At 36.8% G+C, this 21,723-nt stretch overlaps 1 protein-coding gene across 10 annotated transcripts in view; it reads right to left on the bottom strand.

Annotated features, from left to right (window-relative positions):
* Window positions 1-21,487, bottom strand: part of LOC128229255 (serine/threonine-protein kinase ULK3-like) — a 197,977-nt gene extending 176,490 nt beyond the window's left edge. For 2 of the 10 annotated variants that reach the window (XM_052941045.1, XM_052941049.1), the window contains exons 1-3: window positions 19,856-20,434; window positions 4,383-4,523; window positions 2,341-2,461 (exon numbers count right to left, since the gene is read on the bottom strand). In XM_052941045.1, coding sequence (XP_052797005.1) covers window positions 2,341-2,461; window positions 4,383-4,523; window positions 19,856-20,008 — 415 coding nt within the window. In that variant the 5' untranslated portion in view covers window positions 20,009-20,434. Of the gene's footprint in view, window positions 1-2,340; window positions 2,462-4,382; window positions 4,524-13,987; window positions 14,036-18,817; window positions 18,860-19,855; window positions 20,445-21,455 lie in introns of those variants that run through there. The other 8 variants (XM_052941042.1, XM_052941044.1, XM_052941040.1 and 5 more) reach the window with 8 other exon arrangements.
* Between the last annotated feature and the right edge of the window lie 236 nt (window positions 21,488-21,723).

Here is a 21,723-nt window from a genome sequence, read left to right as displayed (position 1 = left end):
GGAATAAATTCGGGACCGGAGAAAAAAGTCGACACAACCGGAAAATCGAGATATCTGACATCGACATAGCGAGTCTGGACTGTATATAAATCTATAAAGTCAAAATATCAAATAATACTTATTATTATCAAAAGAATCTTTCACACTACATAATATGAAATTCCATGCATACAACAGTATAATAAAAGGACGCTCTTTTTAACCCCATTATTTTAAAAAATAATAGCCTGCCCCCATTGTTTTACTGCTTTTGAAGAGAAAACACATGTTTTAAATATATTATCACATTTGTGTCCATTATTTTTTTAAATATTAAACTTGTTGCACAAAATGATAATGCTTGAAAGAGTGCGCTTAGTATCAATCTGTGCAACTTCTTTAACGATTTTCAATTAACATTTATATTTTATCCTTTAATTATTTAGCATTGTCATAATATGGACCTGAAACTTCATGATGGATTACTGGCATAAATTGCAATTGGTTGAGTTCTTTGATCAAATTCAATTATTGTTGCTAAATGTACATGAAATGTATAAGGTCAAAAAATCCAGTAAGAATTGACATGTCTACACTGCTAAATGTAAAAAGCCAAGATACACAGATAACTCGAGCAGATTACGAATCATTTATTTTAAAATGGTAAAAATTAAATCTAGTGACATTTCAGGGAATTTGCCACATGAAAACAAGACAATAAGGCCTTCAAACATGCCTGGTGAACATTGAACGTGTGACTTTCAATCATGATTTTCCAAAAATCTTTAAATAGTAACAAACACTGCAAATCACATTATAACAAACACTTTGCGCTATGATAAGTTTTTAAAAGAAAACAAAACTCAATTTTGTTTTATAGTTTTGACACTTACTAAAACATACAATAACCTCTGCTCTGCCAAGAAGCCTGATTATGAACGGAGCTACTGCTGCAAACTCTTCATACAGGCGTGATAGCCCTTTTGCAGGTACATTCTAATATGAGTAACTTATAATTTCCAAAAATGCTTAAAAAACACTCAGTATTCCAGCGACCTAATTATCATGTGTGGCGTATGAGATTGTTCACCCTCGCAATCGGGTGAAAGCCATTTTTCAAGCGTGGTAGTATTTACAATTTTTATCTTTTAGTGCCTGTAATATACCTGCATGTTGCTGTAAGGCACATGGCTGCGATATGCCGAGTGCATGTTTTCAGAAGTAGTACGCTATAGCAACAGATGACCACAGTGACTGCGGTGACCCGCGTACCACCACAATTGCCACCCCAGAATACATCCCCGTGTTTTACCGCATAATGCAATTTCCCTTATAAGGCAACGCGTTTTTTGCAAAAAAAAACACATAGTTGGTATTGTACTTAAAACATGAGTCTCATTATATAATAAACAGTGCCAGCAAGTAGTGATTAAAACATCACATTGAGAAGCTGAATTTACTATCCGAAAAGGGTTTTAAAATATTTTTTAAAGCACCAAGATCTCCAAAGCAGTGTTGATGGAGCACCAGTCTTAAGACAGTATTATTGGTTGTCTGCAACTGCACCATAATGTTTTACATCTTCAAATTATTTTGAGTTTGACAGCAGCAAAATAATCTGATATTAGTTGACAGCAGCAAAATAATCTGATATTAGAGTATAAATTCTTTTTTGTGGTTTCCAGGCAGTCTGGAAGTTGATTCAGTAACTTTTAGCATTGTTTTTTTTCAGGCAACTGACTGAACTAACAACATTTAATCCATCAACAAAACTGTCAGTCAGCTAGTTGCTTATTTATGACTGTTAAGATGTATGTTGTATCATGTACACATTAACACTTCAAATTGTTCATGCATTCCCATTGGAGTACAATGATGAAAAATATCAGCTATAGTGAAACACATAAAAATTTCTCATTCTGTGTGCAACAATTCATAACATAGGTAAACACAAATGGGTGACAAAATTTATTTTGGGGCACCTGAAAATAAATTTCATTCAATTTTGAGATTTAGAAACCGTTTAAAATGTGAAAAACAAACATTGCGTTAAAGGAACTGAAGGAAAATGAATGAATTTGGGTTTGAAAAAATCAAAACCACTTTTGTTCCCCCTCACAGGCCCTCCCTAAAATCACCATGGCGCAGCTTGAATATTTTCAATATTCTACCCTGTCCTTTTTTCAAATCCTGACTGGAGAAGCGTCAGTGCACTGCAAGAGACTACTAGGATGCCAACAAGAACATGTTCTATGTTGCATTGATATCCAGGAAACCTAACAATTACATGCACATGTATGCTATTATATCAGTTCATATACTGAAATGTGAAAGTTTAAATCAACAAAAACATTTACTGACCGATATGTCTAAGGAACTTCCGGACAATGCGCTCAGGTAGGAGGCGTTTGCTGCGTATGAATTGGGAGAGGTCGCCACCACTGCAGTACTCCATGATGAGGTATATGTAGATGTCATCCCACTGTGATGAAAAAAGTAGATGATATCTATTACAAGAGAGATATTTTAATCCAAAACATATTTCTCAACAAACTCAATGTCAGACGAAGTAGTACTTCCTCTCCTAGCTAATGTTCTTTTAATTATATATCCATTTTCAAATAAAGATTTTTGTATCTTGTATTTCACCTATGTAAACTTCAATTAATAATGCTAGCCTTTTGGGCTTTTAATATTAACAAGAGCTGTCATTAATTGTAAGTGACAATTGCCCTAAAAGCTGCACTCTCACAGATTGAACGTTTTGACAACTTTTTTAATTTTTGTCTTGGAATGAACCAATTTTTGCCCAAAACCACGGAAACCAGTTATATACGACTGCGGACAAACAATTATATCGCAGATTTTTATATTTAAGTTAAAAAATTGATGTTTTATGCATTTTTTTTAAACTGTTAGTAACAGTTTAAGCCATAAAACATTAATTTTTAAACAGAAATATGAAAATCTACGATCTGATTTGTTTGTCAGCAATCTTATATCATTGGTTTGCAGATATTTATGCAAAAATTTGCTCTTTCCAAGACAAAAAATAAAAAAGTTGTAAAAATGGTAAATCTGTGACAGTGCAGCTTTAAAGTGGTACACAAGTGTGATTCAAAAGTAATTTAGAAAGGGAAAACAATAGCAACGAAATGTGTGGATAAAGAAAGGAATGTTTATGGACATATGGAATATATAACAAGAGTTGTCACAGAGATAGCGACCTCGACTATTCTGCCGCTTTTCAGTGTTTGAAATGGATTAGAGTAGAATGATACCTGCGAAGATTTGTGTAAAATTCAAAAACATACAGCCTTTAATGAAATATAGACTTGATGGAAATAGCATGCAATACAATAAAGGATTATAGGTTGTATACAATAATGCAAGAGTAACCATATTTTCCTCAATTACAGTGGAGCATTGTTAAAAGTTCCTATCAGTTGGTGGGATATACAATGAATATACAATGGTGGTTGTGCACAAAAAAATACAAATCAAAATTGATGTTGAACAAAACAATAATAAAATTATGCAATTTTAATTGTTAAATGCAAAGACAAAGTCCTACTGGATATTGAAACTCTTACATGATGTATTTGCTGAGATATTTACATAAATGTGGTAACATGCAAAATTTTAACCAGAATTTCTAAGTCCAATAATAAAGGGCAAATATTTGCAAAATACAGTTATCTAACTTGGTTATTCCAGTAGGTTGGGTGGTTAAGTACCATTGAATAAAGTCGCCGATGCTAGGGTGAGAAGTATAGCTCTCCTTGTTCTTCGAATAGTCGAGCTAAAATCACTAATTACCTGTCATGTGAAACACCACATGAGACCAATGCATGGTCACTGATAATTGTCAGTGTTGCTGTTGGTCTTATGCCAAATAAACCAGAGAGACAAGAACCTAATATATGGGTTGGTGTGTAAAAATACTGGTGAAATCCTTTTTCTGTGAGCGTCTCAAATATTCAAGGCATTGGACGGGTCATCACATTTTGGTTGAAATCACCAGTTATAACAATTGACAGTTGACATTCTTTGATCTGTATCTGGTTTATTTAATCTAGTAGGACAGTTTCCATCTAGATATTCTATGTCCTAAATTGAAGCATTTATAGTAAACAAACACTAAGTGTGACCTTGACCTTAGAGGTCATCGTCTTGGTATGAATCATACAGCTGAAGCAGGGTTCACAACTAAATCATGAAAATCCAGCTGGCCTAATATGGCTAAATTAATTGTTAAGACAATTCTGCTTTATCAAACGAAGAGCGCCACAGAGGAATTCCCAATGCTTTTTTAAGTTATTGCACTCCAACTACAACACCTGAAGGCAATCACATTATCCCTACATTTTAACTTCGAAAAACAGAGGAGCTAAAAATCATACCTGGAAGTCTTTTAATAACACTATGTTGTCATGTTTTAGCTTTTTTAAAAGTGCAATTTCTGTGAGAAGATTTTCTGTTGAAGACTTGTTCAAACTGCTTTTCAAAACACATTTTACAGCTGCTACTTCTCGATATCCTGTCTGAAATTAAAACAACATTTCATAACTTGTTTAACCACTATATAAGTGTATTGTTTTCATCAGGAGTTTATTTGTAAATATCAGTGGTTGATATTTGCATAAGTAAGCCCTGCACTGGTAAAATGCTTTCATATATACGGCCGGGCTTGTTGAAATATCTTACAAAACTATGGTAAGAACTAGTAAGTAATTTTGCCATAAAAGGCTGCTTGAATACAAAGAAAAAATGTGGAGACAGACATTTTCCTATTTGTAGATTAAAGTTTAACAAGAAATGCCGCAATGACGAAACCAGGTTTTCAATGATTGACAGAAGAACATCAGCCTCTAAAGTTATTCTGTTTCAACTGTTTTTCTATTTTTAGTAACAGTGACCTTGACCCTAGGAACCCCAAACGCGTTCCCATGAAAGGTAACTATAAACTCTTCCTTTATACCAAGTTGGGTCAAGATATGTCAACCCTAACTAAAGTTATTCAGTTTCAACCGTTTTTCTATTCTTAGCAACAGTGACCTTGACCTTGACTCTCGGGACCCCAAACACAATCCCATGAAAGGTATCCATAAACTAATCCATTATACCAAGTTGAGTCAAGATATGTCAACCCTAACTAAAGTTATTCAGTTTTAACTGTTTTTCTATTTTAAGTAACAGTGACCTTGACCTTGACTCTAGAGGCCCCAAACGCAATCCCATGAAAGGTATCCATAAACACTTCCTTTAGACCAAGTTTGGTCAAGATATGTCAACCCTTACTGAAATTATTCAGTTTCATAGGTGAGTTTGACGACGCCCACACGAACAACAACGTTCGTCATTCTAATAACCAGGTTTTTCACTATGTGAAAACCTGGTTAAAGAATCATATTCAACTACAAAGCAAGTTTTCTAAAAGGTTGTTATAATGGACCCTAGAAACACCTGAACTAGTGGAGGGGTTTGTTATTAAGATAATGAAGATTTAAGCAAAATAATACAGTATAAAGTTTAAACAAGAGATGTTTGTCAAACATTATGCCCCCCTGAGCACCATGTTGTCAAGATTATATGGACAATTGAATGAAATATGCATGGACCGAAATGACAGCTGGTTTGTCACTGACATTGGATGCCGTTGAAGCAGTTTTAAGATTATGACCATTCAAAGTGTGAGGAAAGAGTGTGTTATGACCATGACGTTTGACCTCAAAATCCATAGGAGTCATCAGCTGGTCACAAAAAATCTAAATGTCAAGTTTGAGGGCCATGGATGCAGGCATTGACAAGTTATCACACAGACAAGATTTTTTCATTCAAGGTCACTGTGACCTTGACCTTTGACCCGATGACCCCTTAAATCATAAGGGGTCATCTACAGATTAGACGCAACATCAAGTCAAGTTTGAGAGCCATAGGTGCAGGCATTGTCGAGTTATCACTCGAAACATTTTCGCATTCAAGGTCACTGTAAACTTAACCTTTGACTTGATGACTCCTAAAATCAATAAGGGTCATCTTCTGGTCAGGCCCAACTTCCATGTCAAGTTTGATGATCATAGGTTTAGGCATTGTTGAGATATCACTGGGAGAAGATTTGTTAATTTTTTTGTGTTAAATGTTACTGTGACCTTGACCTTGGCCCGATGACCCCCAAAGTCAAGAGGGGTCATCTACTGGTCAGGCCCACCTTTCATGTTAAGTTTGATTGGTCAGGCCCACCTTTCATGTCAAGTTTGATGACCATAGGTCCAGGAATTGTCGAGTTTGCTTTCAAGGTCACTGTGACCTTGACCTTTGACCCCTAAAATCCATAGGGGTCATCTACTGGTCAGGCTCAACTTCCAAGTCAAGTTTGAGGGCCATGGGTGCAGGCATTGTTGAGTTATCATTGGGACAAACTTTTACCATTCAAGGTCACTGTGACCTTGACCTTTGGCCCGATGACCCCCAAAAACAATAGGGGTCCTCTACTGGTCAGGCCCAACGTCCATGTCAAGTATGAGGACCATGGGTGCAGGCATTGTCGAGTTATCACTCGGACAATCTTTTAACATTCAAGGTCACTGTGAACTTGACCTTTGGCCCGATGACCCTTAAAAACAAATAGGGGTCGTCTACTGGTCAGGCCCAACCTCAATGTCAAGTATGAGGGCCATGGGTGCAGGCATTGTCGAGTTATCACACCCACAACCTTTTACCATTCAAGATCAGTGACCTTGACCTTTGGCCCGATGACCCCCACAAACATTGGGGGTCATCTACTGGTCAGGCCCAACAGCCATGTTAAGTATGAGGGCCATGGGAGCAGGCATTGTCGAGTTATCACACAGACAACCTTTTACCATTCAAGATCACTGTGACCTTGACCTTTGGCCCGATGACCCCCCAAAACAATAGGGGTCATCTACTGGTCAGGCCCAACAGCCATGTCAAGTATGAGGGCCATGGGTGCAGACATTGTCGATTTATCACACGAACAACCTTTTACCATTCAAGATCACTGTTACCTTGACCTTTTGCCCAATGACCCCCAAAAACAATAGGGGTCATCTACTGGTCAGGCCCAACTTCCATATCAAGTTTGATGACCATAGGTCTAGGCATTGTTGAGTTATCACTCAGACAAGCTTTATAATTATTTTACCATTAAAGGTCACTGTGACCTTGACCTTTGACCCAATGAGCCCTAAAATCAATAGGGGTCATCTACAGGTCATGCCCAACCTTCATGTCAAGTTTGATGACCATGCGTCCAGGAATTGTTGAGTTATCACTCGGACAAGCTTTGGTCTACCGACAGACCGACCGACCTACCGACCGACATGTGCAAAGCAATATACCCCTCTTCTTCGTAGGGGGGCATGAATATTGATTTAAATCATTTTGATTTATTTTTATGCTTTCCTGACTGGTTTATAGAATTAGAATGTTTATCAGTGAAATAAAAATATTTCAAAGTTTTACATTACACATCAATAACAGGATGCCATTATCATTTTTTTTTTATTTCAAAAAGATTGCTATATTATGTTTAAGTTATAGTCATACTATTATAGTTAATAGTAGGGATGGCAATGAGTAGTAGTTAAATTGGTACTTGAGTACTCAGACAATCTTCTGATCAAGTACTAGGGTACTCAATCACTCGGATAACTTGAATTGGTTTTTAGGAAAGACAAGTTCTTGTATACATGTATCGTTCATGTACTTTGTGTAATATTGGCCATTTTCATCTTTAAATAAAACTGTCATTGTGTACCTTAACAGAAAAATCGATAAAAAAACAACATGTTTTACGCTTTTAATTTGGCCTTTACATTGCATTTTATACATACACATGTACTACAATATAAATGGAAAGTAAAACTCGGGTCATATTCAAGAGTCTCGATGATCAAGATTACACTCAATAATGAACAACATTCAGAATTATAATAAATATAAAATGTTTAGTTGTTTACTCTACGCAATAATATTTAAAATGACAGTTTTTCCCTACTGAAGTGTTGTTGATTACCTCATTAATATTCATTATTCCTGAATTAAGATATCCACCAATCAATTGTGATAATCATTGCAAAAGAACACCCATTCAGAAATCATTGCATGTAACGGCCGTTACAAATTTGCTCGTCCATTGTTTGGTGAAAACTCTCTAATTGGTAAACAATACAATTCTGTAGGAGATGTACTGCTATCAAAACATCCCCAATTGATATCAGTGCTATTTGCAAATAAGGACCCTTTGTTGACAGTTTGCAACTCTCACAACAACTGTCAATTATTTTATTAGAGCCAATTGTATACACAGAGGGGATTAGAGGGACCCTACATTAGCTTCTTGGAAACGCTTCAGATCTGATACTTACGTCTGTAAATTGGTTATTTGGCGAATTTTATAAAAAACAAGAGTGACACTCACAAAATACGCCCATCAATAATTTCTTGGATTCTAAGACAACTTACTGTCACATTGGCCCTTTGAGAAGCAAGCTTTTCAAGAAGCAAATGATTTGGCACAATATGGCATTAACAGTAGAAAAAATTTATTTTAATTCGAGGGTTTCGAGTCAAAAGGTGCTAAAATGTCTATAATTTTCATAGGCACTTAGAACCTTTGGGGACCAAGCCCTTGATATTTACTGAGGGTTTCATGCAAAATTGTATTTACCAAGTACTTCTGTATTTCAGGGAACTATGGCACATTCTTCAGTTATCTATAATATCTAGAATATATACCAACAAACATTTATAGTAGCAAGTTTGGTGAAATTCGGATAAAAACTGTTCAAGTTTGAGAGTAGACAAAGCTAAAATGGCCAATTTTGATAAATTCAGGGGGCCATAACTCTGGAGTGCCTAAAGCGATTAGGCTGGTTATCGAACTTGACCTAGATATTTCACCAACAAACACTTTCATGAAGTTTGGTGGAAATTGGATGAGAAATGTTCAAGTTTGAGAGCGGACAAAGCTAAAATGGACAATTTTGACAAATTCAGGGGGCCATAACTCTGGAGTGCCTAAAGCGATTTGGCTGGTTATTGAACTTGACCGAGATATTTCACCAACAAACACTTTCATGACGTTTGGTGGAAATTGGATGAGAAATGATCAAGTTAGAGAGCGGACAAAGCTAAAATGGCCAATTTTGACAAATTCAGGGGGCCATAACTCTGGAGTGCCTAAAGCGATTTGGCTGGTTATCGAACTTGACCTAGATATTTCACCAACAAACACTTTCATCAAGTTTGGTGGAAATTGGATGAGAAATGTTCAAGTTAGAGAGCGTACAACATTGTGGAGCCGCCCGCCCGTGCGCCGCCCGCATGCCATGGGTGTTCCCATAATACGTCCATCGTAAGATGGGCGTATAAAAACAAGAGCTGTCACAGTATGTGACGAATGCCCCCGAATGTGACATTGACCTATGAACAAAGTCAGTACCAGGTACATGAAAAGGTCTTGCCTTTACATGTCAAATACATATGGCAAGTTATTTTAAATTGCCACTGAACATAAAAATACCACCCATACTTGACAACCTACACTCTTATGGCCTTATATTCAGCATTCCATTGTGAATAAACACTAAGTGTATCTTTCACCTTAGAGGTAGGGACATGGGTCTTGCACGCGGCACGTCGTATTGGTATGTCGAAACACATGTGGCAAGTTATGAACACATGTGGCAAGTCATTTTAAAATCTGTCCATACAAGCGAAAGTTACAGCCCGGACACGACAACCTATACTCTATGTCCTTATATGCAGCTTTCAATTGTGAATAAACACTAAGTGTGACCTTGAACTTAGAGGTAGGGACACAGGTCTTGCACGCGACACATTGTCTTGGTATGTCAAACACATGTGGCAAGTCTTTTTAAAATCTGTCCATACAAGAGAAAGTAACAGCTCGGACACATCACATATACTCTTTGTCCTTTTATATGAAGCATCCATTGTGAATAACACTTAGTGTGACCTTGACCTTAGAAGTAGGGACACGGATCTTGCATGCGACACGTCATCTTGATTTGTCAAACACGACAACCTATACTCTATGTCCTTATATGCAGCATTCCATTGTGAATAAACACCTTAGTGTGACCTTGACATTAAAAGTAGGGACACGGGTCTTGCACGCAACACATTGTCTTGGTATGTTGAACACATGTGGCAATATAAGTATCTATCATGTGTTTCCGGTAACGATAGAAAATTCCGACCCGAAGGCACATGCTTAAGCCGGTAACTAGGCTTGCCGAGTTACCGGCCATGCAGCGTGCCTGAGGGTCGGATTTTTCGATCCAGACCGGAAAAACATGATTAATAATTTTTCTTGCATATCTAAAATTATCAATTTGTGGAAAAAATGACGTTGAAAACGAACTTTGGTACAATTACACCAAAAAGCGCATGCAACGTTGTTTACTGACGTCATAGAGCGCAGTAACTAAAAATAGCGTTTTTTTACGATTATTTATTTTCAATTTTAATTAAAAGTCTTGCAAACATAAATATTTGATTGCTTTTTATTATTTATTTTTCATAAACCATACAATAAATGAAATAAGAAGTGGCGCGTTGTTGCGCGTGAATCATCTTACATGGGGTATGTAAGATGGGTTTTTCCAGCACTGGTCACATGACCGGAAACACACGTCCGGTATGCAAGAAGTTATTTTAAAATATGTCAATACAAGGGAAAATTACAGCCTGGACAAGACAACCTATACTCGATGTACTTATATGCAGCATTCCATTGTGAATAAACACTAAGTGTGACCTTGACCTTTGAGGTAGGGACACGGGTCATGCACGCAACACGTCATCTTGGTATGTCAAACACATGTGGCAAGTTATTTTAAAATCTGTCCATACAAGAGAAAGTTACAGCCCGGACACGAGTTATTGAGCGGGACACATGGACGGACGGACGGACGGACAGACGGTTCGATTTTAAATGCCAGGCAAGGGAACTACTTGTACCAACTTTTAACGTCGTTCAGTATGACCCAGCCAGGGATCGAACCCACGACCTCCCACTCCATAGGAAGACACCTTAACCTCTAGGTTTCAAAACTTGGCAAATAACTATTGCATTACAGTTATTTTGGATACATGTTGCAGTTGCGACAGTTGCTCAGAGAATGCAATCAGTGATGCAAAAGACGAGCACATGGTTCCCCACACACTGTAGATCACAAGGAAGAAGTAATTGCTGCTGCTGGAGATGAAAATGTGACAGCTGGTGATAATGAAACCAGGTACATCAGAGACAATCGACATGCGGCTTCGAAACACAATAGAACAGTTATCAAACAGTGCTTAGGTCAAAAATGAAAAGTTGAGAATGACCGGTATGAAATATAAAGGTAGAAAACGGTAGAAAATGGGAAGGAACATTATATAAAAGACAAAATCTGAATATATTTTAACACAGAGTAAATGCTCGAAACGTTGTGAAAAGAGAGCTGGTGGCAAACGCTGCGTTGACGTTGATGCTGATAGTCGTAAAATGATATTCACTCACTTCTGGCGAATAATGGACTGGAAGGCGAAGAGGGTTTATGTACTTAGTCATGTTGATAAACAAGATGTAGCTCGCAGAACAAAAAGCAATAGCCCAGGGGATAACAAAAAAATGTACATTCGTGTATCATCTAAAAGTTAATAGTGACAGTTGCTCATATGCAAAGAGATGTTCCTGTCCATGCTCGGACTGAACAAGAAAATGATTTACTATTGGCTAGAGTGCGAAGCACGGAACTAGCATTCCGACAAAGGTGTCAGCAGTTGACAGTCTAATGCCTACGAAGGCAAGAGAATCAAGATTTACAGATACACTGAAAAGAGCCAAAGAGTTTCTGGATAGCCTACCGAAAGTACCTTCCCACTATTGCAGGGCAGACACAAAGAAAAAATACATAGAACCGGTGTTTGGTTCTACAGTTGATCTACCTGTTGAATACAAGAGGAAAATGGATGAGGAATCAAAGCCATCAATATGTTACCAGAAGTTTGTAGAATTGTTCAATGAAATGGATCTTCGTTTATTTAAACCAAAGAAAGTGAGTAGTATAGCTCTCCTTATTCTTCGAATAGTCGAGCTAAAAACCGTTCATCACAAGCTGACGATAATTCTAGTCTGTTTTAAAAAAAAAATATATAAAAAAACAGAGACATGTGTGCTTATGTACGCTGCTACGACATATAATACTGTAACGGTCCGCTGTAGGTGGCGGTTGTGTGTTCATAGTGTAACGGTCCGCTGTAGGCGGCGGATGTGTGTTCTTAGTATAACATTCCGTTATAGACGGAAGTACGTTCATAGTACGTACATTTACCTGGTTGGTAATATGCAAATTAGCAAAGCCCGGGCCCTGTGTGGATTGAGAATAGATTTGTAGTTTATTTTATGGTAGCGTGTCTGAGCTAGCTAGGGAAGAAACGTTAAAAAATTTGGCGCCCAACATGGGGCAATATAGATTCATAGCAATCTAGCTTATCCTTTATTCAAAAAGTAGCATGGACAGCCCAAACCGGAACGAGGTTTCGAGACTGATGGTCAAAAATGCTGTCTTGAAACAAGAAATAACAAGGCTTAAGGAAACCTGAGCTCAAACACAACTGACTACAAGGAGTCAGAGCGTTAGAGGACCGATTTTCATTCCAACCAGACTGAACTTTATAGGGTTCAACTTCGTGATAGGCGGCAGAAAGCCATGGAGACCATGGCAGAACTAGGGCAAGATATAAGATATATCAAACAGTCAAGACCAACCAACCTGAATGATGCTGTGAGGCATGCAGTGGAGCTAGAAGCTTTTTATCGGGCTGAGAAAAGACAACAGGAGCAGATAAGGACAGCATCCACTGAGACTGAAACACAGGCTAAGGCTATTGAAAATCTGACAGTCTGTCTCAAGGCTGGAGACATTGGTTTAGGCTATGCAGTGGCAAATACCAAACTAGAGAAACCAAAGTTAACTGAACATATATTTTTTTTTGTATTTTATTGTTGTTTGACATAATTTTTCATGCTTGGATGCATGTACCCGGAGGCATGGGTAATGTAATTTTCCTGGAATCATGTAGTCCGGAGCCCAGAAAATAAACATTTCTGTTTTAGTGAAGTTTATCAAGATTTTTGCTTTATCGCTATTACTTTTTTAGGATGATTTTGTGTATTTAATACTAATGTTATGGTTTTAGTATTAAATGTCTTAATCTAGCTAGTAAATCATAAAATGGTATGAAAGAAGTTATATGTTTAATGGTTTTCTACTTTTTCTGAAGATTAATGAACTTGACACCCCTAGTCTGTAATGTAAGTTATATATAATGGTTTAACCCATAAGGTTTGTTAAAATGGACCATTCCATTTTGGTCACGTGATGTTAGGGTATAAAAGCAGGGAAAGGCTTAGGAATGGTTAGTTTGTGTCTCGAACCCGATGAGAGAACAGCAAGTTAATATATAGGGAAGCTTTGAAGTATCTTTTTGTACTGTTTAGGGCGGGTTCTGAACTATTGGAGACTAGGAGAACTAAAGTGAAGCATTGCGCTACAGCTTCTAGTTTCCAGGTTCGAATATCCGTGGGGTTACTTTTTGGCCACTTAGTATGCCTGGATCATTGTGATACAGACGGAACAGGGTCAATGGTACAGGACATTAACAATGAAACCGCTACAAAAGATACATGACAAGTATGTAAATATCGCTTATCATTGCAAAATGTTTTAGTTGACTTCAGGATTTCGGAAAAAGAATTAAAAAACCAAGTTTGTTAAATTTAAAATTATGTTTTAAATATTTGCAAATTGGTATCATGGCAAAAGCGCATACTGTTAATTGCAATTGAACAACGTTTTTTTATGATAAAAGTGTTTCATTTCAAATCCTAGACTTTCTCAAATGTATAAAGTGATTAAACAACAAATTAAGTGTAAATAACAAATATAAAAATAACAGTTCACACAACCACTTATTGGCACACTTCTGGACCCTTCTATGATAGCTCAGGCTGGAACGTGAAGCGTATCCTTTACCACATCTACATTTGTACATTTTCTCCCCTCGGTGGGATGACAGATGGACCTCCAGATCTAGTCTAATGTGGTTTTTAGCACCACAAATGTCACATTCAATCTGGGCATATGTATGTACCATTCTCCGATGGTGTAACAAATCCCCATTGGTGGCGAACACTTTGTAAGTCAGTGCACTGGCAATGCATTTCCTCACGTTGGGCAAAATCTCTGAAAATATGATTTAGTAATTATTTTTAGAGTATTTGTATCATGTATTTGCAAATTGAAACATTTTAAATCTTTCTTTACATTTAAATTGATATTTCATATGCATTCATTATCATAAAAGTAACGACTTCGAAATATGGCATTCTGAAACGGATAGTTTACCTGTTGCATTTCAAGTGGCTTTAGCTAAAGAACATAAGCCCGCAGCATATGTATGGTGCTGAGCCTGTTTATTTTCTTTCATGTACACTTAATGTGCCTTTGGTCTTGTACAATTTCCCAAAATGTTGGCATAACATCAACTGCAATGAAATTAAAACAAGAGATGTTTGTCAAACATTATGCCCACCCTGAGCGCCATGTTGTCAGGATTATTTGGACAATTGAATGAAATATTCATGGACCGAAATATGAAGACAGCTGATTTGTCATTGACATTGGATGCCTTTGAGGCAGTTTTAAAGGGACTGTACACCAGATTGGCACCAAAAAAAGTTTGTTTTTTTTCTGTAACGAATCTCAGGACAATTATCTAATAGAACGTGTTACGCTTTGATATCATAATTGTAAAAAAAAGTACCAAAATGTAAAAAACAAATTGTGTCGGAGACCAGGTTTCAACCCGTGTCGCCAAAATTGCAGTCCAGCGTCTTATCCACTGAGCTACGACGGCTTACTCTAATTGGGTGACATAATTAAGCTATACACCTACCTCGGTAATATCACGTGATAACACCGACTAGCCAATCACGCTTAAGGAATGAATTCTACCTGGTAGACATACCGAGTAATCTTTTTTAATGGAAAAATACGAAATAACTGCTAAACTTAAATAAATTGTAAACTATGCGGTACTTCAGTTAGTAAGTTTCAATGCATTGTACACATCGATGCCAAGTTTATGTCAGTTTTCGACAATTTTCTCTTTTTTTCGCTATTTTATCATACGGAATACAGCCCCTTTAAGATTATGATGTATCCTCTTAGCAGCAGGGAATAAGTATATATGACGTAAATTTTAATGATGAATATGAGTTATGACCTTGACCTTTGACCTTAAAATCCATAGGGGTCATCAACTGGTCACACCCAACCTAAATGATAAGTTTGAGGGCCATGGGTGCAGGCATTGTTGAGTTATCACACAGACAAGCTTTTTGCGTTCGAGGTCAGTGACCTTTAACCCGATGACCCAAAAAATCAAAAGGGGTCATCTAATGGTCAGGCCCAGCCCCCAAGTCAAGTTTGAGGGTGCAGGGTTTGTCGAGTTATCACTCGAAACAACCTTTTCGCATTCAAGGTCACTGTAACCTTTGACCCAATGACTCCTAAAATCGATAGGGGTCATCTTCTCGTCATGCCCAGCCTCCATGTACAGTTTTATTATCATAGGTCCAGGCATTGTTGAGATATCACTCAGAGAAGCTTTGTTAACCTTTTCGCAATTAAGGTCACTGTGACCTTGACCTTTGGCCCAATGACCCTAAAATCAAAAGGGGTTTATCTACTGGTCAGACCCAACCTCCATGTCAAGTTTGATGACCATAGGTCCAAGAATTGTTGAGTTTGCTTTCAAGGTCACTGTGACCTTGACCTTTGACCTGATGACCCCCAAAATCAATAGGGCCATCTACTGGTCAGGACTAACCTCCAAATCAAGTTTGAGGGCCATGGGTGCAGGCATTGTCGAGTTATCACTTGGACAACCTTTGAGCATTCAAGGTCACTGAGACCTTGACCTAGGTCACTGTGACCTTGACCTTTGACCTGATGACCCCTAAAATCAATAGGGGTCATCTTCTGGTCAGTCCCAACCTTCATGTCAAGTTTGATGACATACGTCCAGGAATTGTCAAGTGATAAACTTGGATAAGCTTTGGTCTACCGACGGAACGACCAACCGACATGTGAAAAGCAATATACCTCCTCTTCTTTGAAGGGGGGGCATAATTATGTAGTGCTTGGTTCGAAGAATATTTCATAAGTACTTGGTTCGAAAAATGGTTGTAGTATTATTTCCACAACATGCGTATGTTGTTGTGGACACACAACTTAGGGCATATCGTTAGGTGTACACTTAATGTTAAGATAGCTCTGTAAACGAAATTGCGTATATTAAGGACAAAATTTAGAAGAAAAAAAAAGTTCATGCTTGATTCAAAGATTTCCACAGTAGGGAATATTGGGCGCTAGAACATGGTCAATGTTAGGAAATTAATTTTTTTAATTATGGAGAGAAAAAAAAATTAGGGATGGAAGCGAATATCCGAGTATCCGGATATCCGGATATCACGCAAGTATTCGGATACCAAAGTGGGTATTCGAATATTCGTTAAGAATTAAAATTTCAATGAAATAGCTTAGCAGAGACATAGCAATTGTTATATTACTTTTCAGATGAAATATTTCAGGTGATCAACAGTGTCTGTCGCGAAGCGGGTATGTGTCACAAATCGTCTGCTATTTGGGTGTTTGCACAAGGCGTGATATTGTGTCCTTATGCAGCACCCTGTTAAGTTCTATGACCTTGTTTACAATGACAAGTGTTGTTTTATGATCACAGATGTGCTTAATTGACACTAATTGGCACTAGTTGATATTAAACGGATTGATCATTAATTCGTAGGAATTGATCGTCCAATCACAAGATAAGGGTCGTGCAATCAAAGCTATTAATGACCAATCATATTTTTGATGAATATGCATGAAGAAATTATTGCTATCTGAACAATTAAAACAAAAACAAATTTGTTTATCTTTCACTTTTCAATCAAATTTCCATCATTTTGCATCTTGTAATTTTTTTTTTCATACGATATGTAAACATGTTTAGTTTATTAATAAATAAAAAAAGGTACACGCATGCAAATAAAGAAAAATCAGATCGTCTTGTTGTCTTCTTATCTTTTCCGCAATTATATCCTTCATTACAAAACACCGCAGAAATTGTAGGTAGTGCATTAAATCAAACAATGTAATGAAATAAAATTACAAATCGACTATCAAATAATCAAAGCGTCATTTAACATGAAACCTGCTGATAAATAACAAACTCGAAAGCACGTGGCAGTAACCAAGCAGCCACCTCGGCCGAAGTGACCATCAAATTCGCGAAGTGTTTATGTGGTATTTATCATGAGTTTTATGACGTAAAATGAGTTGTTCAGCTTCGATAATAACATTATAAATTATTAAGACTGAGAAAGAATGAATGAATGAAAGAGGGAAATTGCCATATGACGAATTATGAATTAAGTGGACAATTATGTCAAATAACAGAAGGTGGGTGACATATAATAGGAAATCTACTTATTATGAAAACAATTTGATACGAGTATCCGAATAGTATTCGAATACTTGATACGAATATCCGGATACCGATTTGGTATCCGGTTTCCATCCCTAAAAAAAATACATACCGTCTAAATTGGCGCTGCCATTTTTTAGTGCTTGGTTTCAAAACAATGAACCATGTGATTACTGCCTCTGAACATGGGCACTGTGCGAGAGATGCAGAGAACAGCATAGAGTTATAGTTATAGACTTCTTGATCCACATTCGGTATGTAAAATGTGTTGTTGCTGCGTTAGTTTTGTGTTTTATGATTTTTATATTTTTCTTTGTATTTTAGCAATGATTGCGGCCACTAGATTGTCACAGCTAAACTATTCATTTTAGATGAATAGTTGTTAGGACTTATATTCAATTTGGTAGTCATTTTCTTATTAACTATGCATAATTTATGTGATGTAGTATGTATTAATTCTTTATATTATATTTATGATTGTTATTTCTAAATTTTCATGATATTCTAATAGTATTCTATAATATTCTGAGTATGTCATATTATACTACTCTTCAATGCATTAAATAGCAGAAGTGTGATAGACTTTGAGTTACCTTACTACTTTATTAGAAAATACAGTTTGGTCGCCAATAGCGGATCTTCCCCAATAATGGAACATTTTGTAAACAGTGTTCTGTAAAATTTTTTAAAGTTTATCAACAGTATTGAAATTTTGTGGTTATGATTATTAATCTTTTACAGTTATGAATACCAAGTGTTTATTTTGTTGGATTATTACAATCAAGGTCAATGAACCGCTTGACCAAGCATTTGCTCAACACGGAAATCAAGCCTCACTTTGAAAATGAAACTTTGCAGAGGAGGCTCCCATTTCTTATCAACAAAATAATGTAGCTTCAAACCGACACCAACGAAGAGGTTAACCTTTCTAAATAAGAATTATCAAGTTATGACTTATAATTTGCTCTTACATAAATGTTACAGCTGTCACAACAAAGGGTAGTGAAGTTGCCAATAAAGGATAACTGGTGCAAAAATATTTGGTGGATTTTGTACATGAATCAGCGGTTGTCTCAAAGAGGGTTTTGCCTGTCAAAAGTTTAGAAACAAATTGAAAAAACGTGTTGATTATTTCACGGCCTCTACCAGCCTACAGTAGAAGTGTTCTTTCACGGTACCACATTCTCCGATTTTCGACATGTGTCCGTTAAATGAAATTATCAAATAAAATATAAATCATACTCACGTTTGTTCATGTAAACATAGGGCACAGCTCCACCACGGAAGTGTCGACAGCTCTTTTTCTTTGCACCACCGTAAAGTGGTGGAGCTGGCGTTTATAAACATAAATTTATTGATATTCTTCACAAATGTTTCCTCTCAAGAATATGATCAAGATCAATAAATTTATGTTTATAAATACACGGCCTCTAAACGCCAGCTCCACCACTTCCGTGTATTCACATATAGTTTGCTTTGAAAACCTCTTAACTTTTTCATTATACAGAATTATTTTATGTCACGATTTATCACATTCTTATGATACACTGTCATGTCATGCTGTAATGCACTTGCAGAACAAAATATGTCATTGGAAAAATATGTTTTCAAGACAATTAAATTAAATTTACCTTCCTCTAAAGTCTTTTAAAAAAATGTGCTTGATTCTATCAGCTTGATGACTTTCAGACAATAAGAGAATAGAATAAATAATTCATTTCTTCCTTCCAAAATAGTAATATTTCTTTGCCTTTGATAATTACTACAAATTAATTGATCACTTGTTGTAAGTTTCCTTTTGGCATTTCACCCTCGTGAAGTTGCTTCTTTGCATTCAGTTTCACTCACATACTGTGGTTTCACTTACTTTGTCATAATTGCCTGATGTAAAATTTCTATAAAAAAATTATTTTTTTTTCTTATAAATTCCGGGGGATTTTTATCTCCCGCCGGAATACCGGGGGATGGATCGAAGATTCCGGGGGATTTTGCCCCCCGCCGGGGGATATGGCATGTGTAAGACTACAGTATATATTATATATACTGTAGTCTTAATAAAAACTCTACCAATTATTAAAGCCCAGTACAGTTTAGTAATTTGTTCATGAACCTAGAACCGGCAAGGAAATACTATACATGATCACAGAGCTATTTGGTTGAATCCACTTGATTGATACCCGTATAACCAGTTGCAATTAAGTGTATTGCCGGAGATGGCCGAGCTGTTACGATTGTATCCGGGATATATCATTATATGTCGCGAAATTATGGGACAGAATTTTACCTTCTTGTATGCCTTGTAAACAGTTGCATAGGTACCACAACCTAATTTTTCTACAAACACATAATCTCTCAATTTAGGGGATGGCACTACAGTGGCTCCCCTTGAAGTGCCAGGTCGACAAGAAGGAGGTCTTGCAGATGAGGGTCGAGACATTTTCGTATTATCATGGCTCCTTTAAATTTTCTTTGGGTTAAAAAAGAACGTAAACACGGCAATCGGAACTCCTCGGCTAGTATCAAGATATGGCCGGAGATGGCCGAGTTGTTACGATTGGTAAACACGGGTCCGACTGGTCGGTATAAAACGCGGCGATTTACGCGGTGCGTGGTGATTGGATTGTGGTTGGTTATTAAATCCTTTCTACGACCATTCGCACTGTACCACTGCCCTGGCATGTACAAAAGTTGTCAGTATCTTGCAGAGGTGAAGGCACCTAGAACTGGTTAACCGCCTGATTGTCTGCCACGGATATGTGGGCGGTGGTTCAACTGTCACTTTGGGACCCTTCGATGTGCTCACGCCGGGACCCGGAGTACAACCGTTTAGGTTGGGTATAAATGACTAGCCGGACCGGATCAAATCCGGACCAACGGAAATCTCCGAATTAATACGGAAATCGTTCGTTGCTGCAAAAGACTGGCAGCCGGACCGGACCAATTCCTGACCAAATTAAAATACGTATTGCTATATTTCATAGATATTTTATTTATTAATCAATATATTTTATTATGTTAGGTTATAATAATAATAATATTAATAATATTAATAATAATGATAATAACAACAACAACGAATAACAATTAACAGCTTATTACATAGTATTTTTAAATACATACATGATACATGAATAAGTTTTATCCTGGAAAATGATACCGTGGGAACAATTAGTCCAAATAATTGTACGTTGACGGATTTTTTTTAGATTTTTGATATGGCAAATCCTTCACGTACAAATTGTTTAGTATCAAAAGTGGGTAGTTGTTCCGATCAGGATTCCGGGTTAAAGCATATAGCGTCTATAAAATATCATAAAAACAAGAAATATTACCAGATAATGTTATTTTATATTAGTTCCGTACACAAAAAAATAAATATCCAACTTATAATTATGAGTTTGACGGCTTTTTTTTCATTTCATTCTGTCAAAACATAACGATATATACATGAAGGGCACCTGCAAGGCTTTAGGGCACAGTTTTAAATCGCTCGGAACATTTCGGCCATGGCCGAGTTGTTACGATTGTATAACGAGGTCTATCTCGAAGCTTTGTCGGAGGAGGCCGAGCTATTACGATTGTATTGTGTTGTTCCCCTTCGCATAATTGTTGTCTGTGTCAGTCAACTTTCGTTTTATTGGAAAGGTAAACAACTTGTTTTAATGCACTTAATGCTTGTTTAGTGCAAAATAACATTTCACTTACATGGTAAAATATGAATATAACTCTTTATGATCAATTTCAACCATAAAATACTTCACTTAAAACAATTTCAATATTTTTAAAACACCCCCGTTTTTTGCACATTCCCGTTTAGACGTTAGGGATTGGAAGAATCCCGTATAACACGTCTATTATTTTAGACTAGGGAACAATATACTTACTAAAAAGAAACCCATACAGAGTACATACCGGGTAATCATTGGAGCCATAACATTTTGTTATGTGTTGAAAATGCTCGAACGCGTCTTCCGTTATAGCACGATGAGTGGAATATGGATGTAAACAGTGAGTATGGTTTCTTATTTTTCATTTTTTGAGGTTCATACGAGTAAATTTAAAAAATTGGAGAATGTAGTTTCACAGAGGAATGGCCATGAGTTGTTCTAAAGGTAAAAGTTCTGAATAAAATTTAATATCTGATCGTCTAGA

This window comes from Mya arenaria, chromosome 3 (assembly GCF_026914265.1).
Source record: "Mya arenaria isolate MELC-2E11 chromosome 3, ASM2691426v1".
NCBI classification, from domain to species: Eukaryota; Metazoa; Mollusca; class Bivalvia; order Myida; family Myidae; genus Mya; species Mya arenaria.
This window is presented reverse-complemented; position numbering and strand designations above follow the sequence as displayed.